Source organism: Trichoplax adhaerens, genomic scaffold, assembly GCF_000150275.1.
Source record: "Trichoplax adhaerens TRIADscaffold_16 genomic scaffold, whole genome shotgun sequence".
Classification (NCBI taxonomy): Eukaryota; Metazoa; Placozoa; class Uniplacotomia; order Trichoplacea; family Trichoplacidae; genus Trichoplax; species Trichoplax adhaerens.
The window spans coordinates 20,951-34,458 of NW_002060958.1; the positions used below are offsets into that span (position 1 = coordinate 20,951).

The following is a 13,508-nucleotide window of genomic DNA, read 5'->3' on the forward strand; positions in this document are numbered from 1 at the left end:
TTTCCATGACTAGATTTTAAGCAAGACTGGTTATTAAATTATCCTTCACATTTCAATACTGCTACAGACAGAACTCCAGGACAACTGCGCAGAGTAATTTTAAATTTTTGAATAGCTTTTTCTGCATTTAGCCTTAAACGTATATCTTTATCGTAGCAAAAGTAGTTTAGACTCTATCGTATATACGCGCACAAAGGCATAAACCAATTACAAAGTTCTTCCATTCTCAAACATGTTTGTAGTGTTATTCATTCTAAATCGCTTTCAGTCCTTCCATTCTCAAATGTTTTTAGTGTTTATCCTTTCTACAGTAAGTCTATTTGTCAACCATTCTACTTTAAACGATACCTTGTAATCATGGCTAAAGCTCTCCCAGTTACCTACTGGGGGCAATTGTGGACCTTCTCTCACTCTTGTTTTACGCTAAAATAACAAGCTTTTATTGGAAAGTATTAAACAACATCATTGAGCCATTTCGCAAGAAATAATATCGCAATAATGAATGCCCACAATGCTGCGTTCTTTCTTTCCCTATTATTGTTCAATGGAGTATTTTCGTGACATGATAAGCTGGCGGTGCAGTTTAAATATTTTCTCAGATTCTGATTGACTGCAACATAATGAGATAAAGGCAATAGGATAAATAGTATTATCCAAAGTTTTGCTGTAGCTGTTAGGTATGGCCAGTATTCTGTGCTAGCTATCAACGCAATAATATCATATTGCCCCTTCTGGCCATGACAGGAGCATTATTTGTTTTCTCGACAACGAGTAAAAGTCCTTATTTAGAATAGAAGTACTATCGAAAATTTGTTGATGGAGATTGTGTAGACGGTCATCAGAGACGCATAGTTCCCGTAGTCATCAGTTCCAATCGTAATCCAAATTGAATTTTAAATTCGTTCTAGAAGCAGATCCTACTCTTGGTTTTGTTGGTGTAGTTTATTCATTATCACTTTGAATATCCGCCGTGATCGCTAATTGTGGAAATTCTTTTCATCGGTCGCTATGCCTAAAAAAGAATTGGTTAATTCGCGCGTTAGAAAATCTATGGTAAAATGCTAACGTTAAGGCGTGTAGTGAAAACAAAGAATTGCTAAAATGTTAATTATCCCTTCTATCATGCCCTTTCAATGCTATATCATGATGTAATGAATTGGCTAATAAATCAAAATAATTAGAAGGGCAATAGAATATTGAAGCCTTTACGTAGACATTGACATTTCGGGCAACTCCCTGGATGGGGAGTAGGTTTGATTTCCTGTAGCTTGGGAGAGTGGAGGATGAAGTGATCTTAAAATACATGCGGCAATGTAGTCAAGATGAGTTTACATTCGTGAAAAAAGGATATTAGACTGCGTAAAGCTCTAGTCATAGATGCAATATATCTATCAAGTCTGAAATAGATCTTCAAGTATGCCTTCAAACTGCTCGATAGAGCACATCAGTTAGACTAATTTACCTGACATTCCATATCTAAACTAGTGTAAGGATTTCTTACTGTTTCGCCCTAAAATAAAGAACGGAGTAGAGTGGCTTAGTGGGTAGGATATTACGTCTCTAACAGAATTACACTTTCTACATCATTTTTGTTGTCCAGCCTACCCTTGGATTACTTTCGATAGATCAATCTATATGACTCGACATAGAATAAAATCAAGAACGTTACCCATGTAACTAAAACATCATACGAGAAATCTTCTTGTTTTGCACATAATACGCGGGGAAAGTAACAACACTCGTTATAAAAACTCTTCTGTCCTACGCTCTTAAACATGAATTAACTATTTCATTTTATTTTCTAAACAGGTCGATGATCACTTGCTGAATCAACAACAGTTAAAGCTACCAGCTAATATCAAAAAAGCTCAACCTCAATTTAAGTTGGAAAAATCAGATCAAGAGAAGGTAAGTAAAGAGAGTAGACAAGCAATGGACTTAATTGGTACTTATTTAATTTTAGCCAACTACTTAGACGATGCCATAGGCCATAAATGACAGTGAAACAATATTGCCTGCTATCGTAGATGGTTATCGTAGCAGATTTTCTCTACCACAATTAATAGGACTGTCATTGCTATGAAGTTGACATAAAATGATCTATATATTCACGTTTAAAACCAGAAAATTTTTTCAAATATGAATTCAAATATAGAAAACTGTAGCTTAGAATTTTGACTGGAATGGCTATGAATCCATCTAAGACAACGACTATTAATCAGCATAGTGATCGTTACGGCTAGTAGACAAAAATACATCTCTATCATGCCAATGGCATTTTCCAATACTAGAGAATTCACGAGAGTAAAGATTAACATCTCTGAACGTTAAAAATCTCTTAAGAGTTAATATCTTTCTTAAAAATTGGATTACAGAATCATCCTATATTTGATACTCTATACATCTTCTTTCTTCTCATATATAACCTTCTAACATTAAAACCACATTTTATATAAGGCCAAATATAAATTAACGTATTTATCAATTTTATACATACTTGCTGGATTAGTGGAAAAGTGTTTGTGGTGGTGAAGTAATGTACATAATCATCCATCGATTTGGCACTGACGACTTTAACCAGTCCACAAAAGGTTTATTAAATTATATCAAGGAAGTCTTTGGTTTTGACAATGGCAAATTTAATGATCTTTTCCAAACCGCTAAAGAACGACCAGTAAGTCGTAGTTTGATTTGCAATGAGTGATAAAAAAATAATCATCTTAAAGCCGTTATTACTTCATGATTGGATATCAAAATTTACTACTTTTGATCCTACACTGATTAATTAACAAACAAGATCTGACAACTAGGATCATAGATAGTATGAAATCTTAACTTGTATCTAAGGTGTATAGTTGCAGTTTAATATAGGTACTCAAACTAACTCAGCTAAGTAACTACGCTAACCCATTCAATTTTCTTCCTATCTAGCATCCTAAACGTTTGGTTAAAGTAGAAGGTAAGGCTACATTAATTATCCTTAATTCGAGTAAATTCTTTCTCATTCTTTAGTTTTGTTAATGGTAAAGGATCAAATATTAATTGAAAATGTTCTTCAATACATTCTCTGTTGTCTACTTTAATCAATAGTCTTACAAGCTAGAGACTTGGAAGCTAAAGATGTCAATGGTAAGTAGATAGATTATTTCAGTATTTTACTGTATATTAAAATATGTTTATCTAACATTTTGCAAATCCTAATTACTTCCAAGGCTATAGCGATCCATTCTGTATGCTTGGAATCGTTAAAAATACTGACGTTGACTTTAGAAGAGATATCCCAGCGCAAAGAGGTGGAAGTCTAAGAACAAAAAATAAGAAAGAGAAAAAACCCAAAAGATGTAGCAGTTCCAGTAGCAGTTCCATTAACAGTTTTAGTAGTAGTGGCTCATTAGCTACAGGTAAAGCGGCCGATCTTTACGATGGAAAGATTGTTATGACATCCATCCAATATGAAACTTTGAATCCCGTTTGGAATGAAACATTCCAATTGTACGTTTTCCGATTTGCATTTACAAGTATTTCTTGAGCAATATAATGACACTAATTTGGTTGAAATCAAGTTGTAATATTAATCTGCTATTGATTGTCTGATTAGAATTTTGCATGTTATTTCTAATAGTGATATAGAAAACGTTCAAAACGATATCCTCCATATTGATATGTGGTAATATTCTTAATTACTTGACGCCTAAATAATATCCACATCTTGAGATATTAATAAGTATGATCATTTCAGGGATCATGACGACGATGTAACAGTGCTGGATGCCGCCAGCAAAGTTATGAAAATCAAAGGTGTCACTGGGATTAGCCGGTAAATTAGAGCATGATCTAATAAATTAAACACGTATATCGAAATTGTAAAGATCAAATAATTACTTCAACAGATATTTTAAGCAAGTCTTGCAATCGGCAACTACAGGAAGTGATGAAAGTGTTGATGATTTCCTTGGCTGCATTGATATTCCTTTATCGGTACGTTTTCTTGCTCTACTTTATAGCAATGTCCAGCGATGGTCGAGCAATTGATGTTGCCACTGAGTAAAATATCACCAAATGAACATTATATTTTGTATTTGAAATGCCTAACATACCTACATATTCACTTTCCAGGAGATCTCAGCGATGGGTACAGAAGGTTGGTATGATCTACAAGCTCGATCGAGCAGATCAAATGTACAAGGGCAGTGCCAGTTAAAAATTCAGTTTTCCACAGCTAAGGTAATAAAATAAATTAATTAGCAATACACTGTCATTGGGTGGCCATTATTGAGCAAAGCTCTTCCTAGATCATCTGTTATGAGTTCGACAACATTATTTGTACAATTGATAATGGTCATTCCGTCATAATTTGTACTTTAGGGGAGCGGATTTCACTTGTATGATCCTAGAGAATTATATGCCGCGGTTAATCAGAAATTTGCCGAATACGAAGCTGAATTATTCTTCGTAAGTGAGATAATAATATGTTCATATAACCATTCATGCACCTACAATCTATTATAATATTTTTAATTAATTTATATTTTTATGCGTTAATTTCTCTTTTAATAGAGCAAAAATAAAGACAAATCTTGGGATTGTGATCTATCTGTGCAAGCATTGAGTGTTTTATCGCAAATTGCCATGCATTACGATATTTCAATCTGCCAGCAATCAATGTAGTAAGTTTACACCATTTAAAATTAATTAGCTTCATCATCTTGGATTAGTAATAATCTATGCAAAATACATTTTAATTGATTTACTGATTTTTTGGCATTAAATTGAACAAATTAGTGCTATTAGTTGCGTTTGCAAAATCCATAATTACAAGCAGATCGATTATAAAGTCTTGGCGAATGAGTTGAAACAGATTTGTAACCAGTCTTTAGAACAATATCCAGACGAAGTAAGCTAATCATTTTAATAACTTTTCATATATAGAGAGAAGTAATGAATAATATTTATATTTGATATATATGCAGATGCAAGCATTAGCTTTACATTTCTGTAACCTTTATCTAAAGGATTTAACTACTATTTGATATACAATTCGTTTTCAGGTTGAGGACTTTATTTCATGCCTGGAGGAATTTGTCGAACGTTGTATGACCATGTTTCACTATGTTAGAGGTGTATTTCCATATAAAGATGAGAAAAGTGCCGTAAGATTAAACGATTTATTAACGTAAGTGAAAATCATCAAATATTCTGTTTTTTACTATTATCTTATGCTTATTTCATTTACATTCGGCCAAAATCAATTCAATTTTTATTTTATTGCGAATCAATAGATGTCTAGAATTAATCTATAGTATACCAGAATTTCAGAAGAAACACCAAAACAAAACACTACTGCAAGATATACAAACGGCTTTTAAGGTATGCCTTAATCAATACCACAGAATAGATTATACCAGCGATTAGTAAGTAATAGTTAGTTTTTCTTTATGACACCTCATGGTATCGTTTAATCGTTTAAAGCTGTGGCAACTAATATTAGAATAATATTTTATTTAAAAGCTCAAATTGTGTTATTCCAATTCCATTTTACTATAAGCTTTGTTATTTGCTTTAAATATATAACTATTACTTGTGTACTAAATCATTTAGAAAGCCACAGAAAAATGGTACGCGAATCAATGCAGTTTACTAACGCCAAAAACAGAGGTGATATACTCATTTTAGCTAGTATAGCTTAGATTGAATTTGTCTATTTGATCGATATCTCATACAAGGATTGACTATATTCATGACCAGCCGTCATATAGGAAATAATCTCAATACTTACTAGCTATAAAATTTCACCAAAACGAAATAACATCGTTACGAATTTCATTCTTTATTTCAATAACGTCTATAATAGAGTAATTTGTCCTTTTTCTTTCGTACAGTCCATAAAATCGGAATTACAGACTTTTAATGAACTTGCTGAAAAGATCTTTACAGATTTGCATGCTGCAAGAAACTATTATAATAACTTATTTACTAGGTACGGCATCCTATCCATTAGATTAGAGATTAACATTATAATTGATAAGATTTAACAATCACGATTTGATTTTTAATGTATAAAATTATGCTGTAGAATTGGCGAAGATTATTTTACAACTGTATTCTTTACAATTGACCATTTGGTAAGAAAAACTAATTTATAAAATTTCGGCTAATCCTCATTTTTTAAAAATATTTACAATTTTAAGTATATTTTTGATATGGATTTATTAACTGGATGCAGGTTGCGCGCGATATGAAGAAAATAATGGAAGCGTTCAATGATTCATCCCTAGAATGCTCTGAGAAAGTAGATAAATTAACCTTTCAAGTTTATTTCACGCTGAAAGAGCTAACGAAATATCGAATGCAATTAGAGCCTGAAAATCAATCAGCAAGATTAAATTTAGATTCACTACACAAGTGGTTTTCACCACTAGTCAAAATGTGGTTTGACTGGACCCATGAAAATTCTGTCAGTCTAATTAAGAAGGCAGTAGAAATTGAAGAGGTAACATAAAGATTATGTATGTGTGATAGTTGAAATTATTATTTGACAAATTATACAGGCAGCTATGATAGCTGATCTATTTTATTCAACTTAAACCTTAAAAACAGTTTATTTTCTATGGTTCATATGCTTTAAATAGGTTGAAGTCATTGATTCTTATGTCAAATATTCTACATCTGCTGTGGATGCAAGCTGCTGCTTTCAGCAAACATGCGATTTCTGGAAGGAATTAGATTGGCCTGATGCCGATGACGGTTTTGCTCTCTTAGCTAAGTTAGTCGATGTAAGTCCAATATATCAAGTAATGCCCGTAGTTATACGTACAAGCCATGATATCGAAGTATATGCATCAATGCCTCAAATTTCTGTCCTATATTTGTAATCTATATCAGTTTCTTGGTAGCAAAGATAAGTAAGAAAATTAAGTGGGTGTTATCGATATCGAAGACGCAGATTTAGCAATATTGCACGAGCTATTATATTTCCAAAAATGAATTTCCAAACTTAAGCAGTTTAACATTACGATATTTTTTGCTCTTAATACTGTCAGGATATTTGCACTGCTGGTACATGCTACGTAGATCTTATTTACGATCGACTTGAACGAGTTCATTTCTATGATGACGAAGGCCAGTTTGACATAACTGAACAGGTTAGAATGTCAATTTTATAAGATTACTCAATTACGAAGAGCTATAGACACTCGTAAACTTAAACTTTTTTCTTAATTTTTCTTGATCCCTTTAGCTATGCGTTACTTTAAATAATCTTGATCATGTACGACGTACTCTTGAATCTTTACCTGAACGATTAAATTTTGAGAAAGTTACTTCTGGATTATCGCATCATGGAAACGTCCACGCAGAGAACTGTCGAGCTCAATTGTTAAAGATCATCGAAAGTGGCGATGAAAACTTTAACGTTAAAACGTCATCTCTTATTAATAATATTTGTAAAAAGGTAACCTGATCTGATGAATTGCTAATACATGGATCATACGGACTTATTAGTAAGTATATGGAATTATTAAATCAGTAACATTCTCAATATTTGATATGTAGATGGGTGTCGGCATCAATCAATTTATACAACAGTTCTCCAAAGTACCTGAAAATGTTGATATTTACCAGGTTAGTTTTGAATGTAAACTTTCTCTTTCGATAATTATAGCAAAGTTAGAAATTTACTTTTAGAAAGAGTTAAATAACAATAAAAACTACACACTTCTTGCTAGCTTACTTTATCAGTATTTGTTGTTCGGTTTCAACATTTTGTAAATTTTCTATCCGCAGGCAATTAATCCATTATTGCAGTATCTGGATAATAATTTGATTAAACTCAATGAATGTTTATTTGGCGGTGTATTTGACAAGTAAGCATACTATATTAGTAGTATAACTCGGTAAATGAAATTATTCAACGATCTGTTACTCATTTTGCTGATTTATCGAATTTAGGATTGTGGTTAGGATATTAAATGTTGTCATGGAGAATTTTTGGAGTTTAGTCAGCGCTAAATCTACGGTATTACTTAGAGAACTTCTAGCATAGATATAAATTTAATCCATAAATTTGTACCCACAAATATTCTTTCTATTGCATTGGTTTGATATTGTGTTTCTTAATTAATTACCCTAATATACGGATAGAAACCAGCCAAGTACTACGAAAGACTATGGGACTGCTTGGAAGTAAGCAAATAATAGCGTATTATCCTAGTACTTTTATATTAGTAATATTGTTTAATTTTTAATATCGCCAAGCAGGTTTTAATTTTTTGATTTAACATTGTTACGTTGCATTTTAGATTCTGTTGGAATTCTTCGTAGCTGATGGAAACGGTGTGAAAATGAGTGTTATCTTAAATGATGGCTTTTATTCAGTAAGTTGCTGTGCGGAATAAAATGCTACCATTTCTTTGACTACAGCTAACGATGTGACTGTACTTTTAGTAAAATTCTCACATTTTTTAACCGTTTAGATGTCAGTTAGTTATTTAACTAAAGCCAAATTAGACACTGGAACATTAATTGGCCTATATTTTAAGGATAAATTAGAATATCAGGTATGTTCTCGTTAATAGTTGTGATAGTATCTATTTTTGGAAACCAAAATTATTTCAATAAAATATGGTACTCTTCTACAAACCCTTGCGTTATTTTCCTTACGGGGCCCTATTGATATTTTTCAAGGCTAAGAAGAAAGAATTTTATGGCTCACTGACATTTAAAGTTTTTTATTCTTCAACTGCTCAGAGTTTATTCGTTAATGGTTAGTCTCTTAAAACATAGAAACTTCAGAAGCGTAGGAAATAAGTTCTACTGCATACGTATTTACGTTACTGAACGTAATTTTTTAACCAAAGTATTTTTTTGCACTATAGTAATAAATGCCAAAAATTTGCCAGTTTTAGACTCCAATGGTAAGTAGAATCAATTCCAAAATAAATATGTAACGTAAGTGCTTCTACCGAAAGTTCATCAATATTGACTATCTTTCAATTTTTACGTTTACGATTGCTAGGAAAAGCTGATCCGTACGTTACCGTTGAATTATGTCCAAGCCATATCTTTAAATGCGCTGAGAAATCTACTAAAATTGTTAAGAAAACGTTGGATCCTTATTTTGGAGAAACTTTTACCTTGTTAGTATTTTTATTTATTTAACAAATTGACGAAAAGTTAGATCATAGCATGGCTTTATCATATTATACTCAGTTTAGAAGGAAGGTACTAACTAGCCATCCCTATATTTTTAAACCACAGCAATATTAGCGATAAACTTTGTTCATCAACAAATGGAGCTGTGGTTTTATTTACAGTCATGGATTATAATATATTAAGAAAGAACGATTACGCAGGTGAATGCGCTGTATCTCTCAATAATGTACCAGGTCTAAGCTGGGATGAAAATGTACCTGGCATGGGTGCTGATTTACCAGAAATTGAAGTAAATTTAACTCACCCTGATACTTCTGGCGAAATATTTGCAATCTTAAATAGCCGTACATCTTGTGACAAAGAAGCGATGACTTTTGTTAAGAAACGCATAAGCATGTATGAAGCCGCTCAAGATTCTCTGTCTTAAATTTATTGGTATTTATCGATTTATTCGCACAGATTAATCTAATAGTGTAGTCAAGATTCATCCATGGTAATGTGTGCAACTGTGCATTCATGTTCGTATATTGTTATTATAATTATATATTATTGATTTATTTGTGTTCTGTCTTGTGGTACATAATTAGAGGATTTGCTATAACACTGTTTTACAATAGTATCTGTTCAAGATGGCATATAAGCAACCATTTTTGAAGTTAAATTACTTTCAGGAGAGCTATTATTTTATAATGTTTTGACAGGCTTAACTGGACAATTTGTGGTAATTCATAGAGCTGTTAAATATTGACATGAATAAGTCGGTCGTGATTGTCTTTTATCCGATATGATTAAATTCCGCGTAAAATAGAAATGTAGAAGGTAATACTCACGATTTATTTGAGATTCAAGTAAATACATCATAGTATAACTGCTACCTGATAATGTGTATTTACTGTTACTTATTAGGAAATGTGGGAAGTATTTTAGTTGCTCACGATAGTAACATATTAGCTGACTTCTAAGTAATCGTAGTAGTTCTCTATATGTGCTGCAAGCTATTAGATTGCCAGTTAGCTAACGTACTATTATCTTTCAGTACTACTACATGATATGACTATTTAGACCATTGCTTTTCCCAATTCCATTAATAAAAGTTACAGAAGTTAGTGTGTATGAGCCTAGAGAATTTTATAGCTATTGAAGAAATCTTGTATTTCTGGGTATTAGCGCTTCTAGCTTGTATAATTCGTGAATATCGTGATTGAAAATAGCTATGCTTTTAGCTACAAAATAAATTGCTGACTAAAAAATTCAACCTCATGCTTTAAACAATGATGTAGCGTAAATTATACTAGATAAAATAAACTATATAAATTAATCTACTGTTACGAATACATGGTACATGTGTTACACTCGATATACACAGCTAATTCGATGAACTCCTTAGATTTTCTAGTCTATATTGACTTTAAAGAAGCCTCATGGATAATTTGAAGATTCTCTGCCGCACATGATCATTGAAAATCAGTCTTCGCTTATTGTATGACTATCTACATGAAAAGCAAGTATTGGTTATCAACTCGGATACTGCACTCTGAATATTTTATCTTCTCCGTTAGCTAGTTTGCCAGATATTAGTAGATTTTGTTATTGCTTGCTAAAATTTACAAAATTAGCTCGAGTAGGATAATTTCGTGCAATCTTAGAACATTTATGTCTGACTGAGGTAGTAGTAACCTCCAAATGAACAATGAGCGAATAACTAATCTTGAATTTCTTTAAAAGAAATTCACTTTATTAAACGATTGGATGGAAATTGATTAGATGAATAAACAATTAATTTAAAGTATACAAAATACTAATAATTAAGGTACTACGTTTGACTAAATCAAGGTATCTAATATAATATTTGCTGGCTGGTATTTCTATTACAACTAGTAGTCATTTTTTTACAAGACTAGAAAAACTGGCTAGAAAGCACCAATTTGTTGTCAAAATTCTAAACGACTAAAATCGAAGTTTATGCCTAGATAATGGCATAAATATATAGTAGACTATCAGAAGCACAGCCATAGTTCTAATATTCCTATACGAATATTGAATTTAAAGTTGAATTAGATTGCCTTTGCCTATTTTTGCATTATGAGGTAATCATCTGATTTGAATTGCATCTGCTCTATTAAAGGGATCTTTAGGGCTACCGAATTCCAATCGTTACTAAGCGACAGTATCTATAACTTCTACATAGCTAGATATTGCCATGATCAAATAAGCGGAGTAAAAGAATTTCTAGTTGATCTCTTTCAATCTATCAACTCTATCAAGAAAAGTATTTAAAAAAGTATTTAGAAACTAAAAGGGCGGTAATTATATTATCCGTATACGGGACAACCTATGTAAATAATATTATGTAATTTTCCGCATTATTATTGACCAATCTTTGCAACATGCTTAATATTTATTATTTTTTTTATACAATATCAAACAATATGCAATTAAATGTTCATAAGATGAATTTATAATTATACAGTTAATAAAGCAGGTTAGATAGCCTTGGGAGTAATTCGATAAATAGCTTTTAATGTAGTGCTTTCAGTCTATCAATTCAATCATGGAAACTGCTGGTGCTGCGTTTAAAAGCTATATAGAGGCTCTAGTTATTTGTATAGAAATACTGATAGGATCAAATTTATAGATTTCTTCATATTAACAGGTCTATGAGTAATAGCAAGTAAAATTTTTAATTAAAAATTCATCTTAGTTTGATCGTTATATAGATATCCACCCTTTTAAATCCTTATAGGAAGCAGATCTTTCTTTAGGTATGGATTACGGTAGGCGATAGCATTGACCAGTTCCTTTTTGTTGGCCGGCTGCAGTAATGAAAGTAAAAGATGTAAATGCTTTTAGTTATTCGTTCAATGATGAACTAGAGTTAGAGTGAAAGAATCACTTTTAAACACTACACAAAGTTAGCGTTTTGATTGACAACAATCGTATATCCTATGTAGTCGTTGTAACTCTTAATAATACTATTCGTTAAATACGATGATGAATTGATATATACGCGTACAGTATATACAAAATTTCGTTAACTGGTCGTTTTTATTGATATATATATGTACATACGTACAGTAGTGTCAGTATATAAAATTTCGTTAAGTGGTCGTTTTTATTTCATCAAGTGGAACGAGGAGAGAAATTTCATACCTGTAAATAGGACTGTAACTTTAGGATTACATTCATAAATTCCATTTGTGACATCGTTTAATAGCCTCAATACTACTACGTTAGATTCGTAGATTAACAATTTTACGGTCTTAGATCGACTTAAATTCTATAACGGTATTGTAATAACCACACTAACTAATTGGACACAGTCTATAAGCTATCAGTCTCAGCTCTAGTACTTCGTAAAGGAGCGAATACCTTACTTCACCGTTTCGTCATCAGCCACAGCCCACTAACATACTTTATTCCATGTAAACTAACACACATCGCGGCCGAAATTGCAATCTTACGGTACAGCATTAACGTGTCTTATTTAGCTGTTATAGTCATTATTAGTACTTTCGTTTAGATATGGCGATAAATTTATATAGAGAGATACAAAATTTCGGTGATTAGCTGTTTTTAGTGTACCTTATGAATCAAGAAGGCTTTATTTTAGTCGTATAGGCGGATAACTTAAGGATTTCATTTGCAACCTTGCGATCATTAATACACATGACTATAAATTCTGAATTGAATTTTAATTTATTCTTTTATGCTTGCATCATAATGGAAATTAAATCGTAATTATTTCTATCTATACTGTTATTTTATAAACATGTTGGGGGTAATTCTATCATCTAAAATTAGCAATAACGCCCTGTTAGTGATGAAGGAGCGGTATGTAACCTCGACAAAGCTTTTCGCCAAATGCTATTATTTATCATTTCATCTCTTTTGCTTATCTTATATAGCACCTATAATCAGCTATTTTCGTGGTCATCCAATAGTAAATTTCAACACTGTTTAAGATCAAGTCGATTACTAATTCAATAATAAAGCTATTTTAATGCTAATCCGAGTTGCCACCATGGCGACGTGGGTGTTACAGCACATCGGTGGCATAATTAACTTGTTATTGATGAGGTCAACCCTGTAGATGCTTTGCAATCTTAGCTTTCTAATAATTATAATCAGCCAGTATTAAGGTTTACTCTTCTTGGTCTTTTGCCTCGAGTGATAGGTGAAGAATAATCAACGTTTCCACTACCAAATTCATCATGTACCGAACGGCGTTGGCCTCGACTCATACTCGAAGACAGCTGGTAAATAAATACGAATAGCCATAAAGTTAAAATAGTATGACATTATGATTATCGCTTTTGATGGAATTGAATGTGAACGCGAATAGAGACGAAATAGGAGAT

At 32.1% G+C, this 13,508-nt stretch overlaps 1 protein-coding gene across 1 annotated transcript; it reads left to right on the forward strand.

Annotated features, from left to right (window-relative positions):
- Positions 1 to 1,008: 1,008 nt before the first annotated feature.
- Positions 1,009 to 9,577, forward strand: TRIADDRAFT_60504 (uncharacterized protein; the record flags this gene model as incomplete). Its single annotated transcript, XM_002116471.1, has 31 exons — positions 1,009 to 1,053; positions 1,810 to 1,908; positions 2,510 to 2,674; positions 2,932 to 2,959; positions 3,091 to 3,129; positions 3,213 to 3,401; positions 3,715 to 3,817; positions 3,891 to 3,978; positions 4,117 to 4,224; positions 4,366 to 4,452; positions 4,558 to 4,667; positions 4,783 to 4,894; positions 5,049 to 5,173; positions 5,280 to 5,367; positions 5,599 to 5,655; positions 5,880 to 5,977; positions 6,074 to 6,122; positions 6,224 to 6,490; positions 6,630 to 6,773; positions 7,041 to 7,142; positions 7,238 to 7,450; positions 7,552 to 7,620; positions 7,783 to 7,862; positions 7,948 to 8,014; positions 8,140 to 8,181; positions 8,298 to 8,372; positions 8,472 to 8,555; positions 8,683 to 8,761; positions 8,874 to 8,912; positions 9,014 to 9,134; positions 9,256 to 9,577. The coding sequence occupies 31 exons, from the start codon at positions 1,009 to 1,011 to the stop codon at positions 9,575 to 9,577; spliced, it is 3,294 nt and encodes a 1,097-aa protein (XP_002116507.1).
- Positions 9,578 to 13,508: the final 3,931 nt, after the last annotated feature.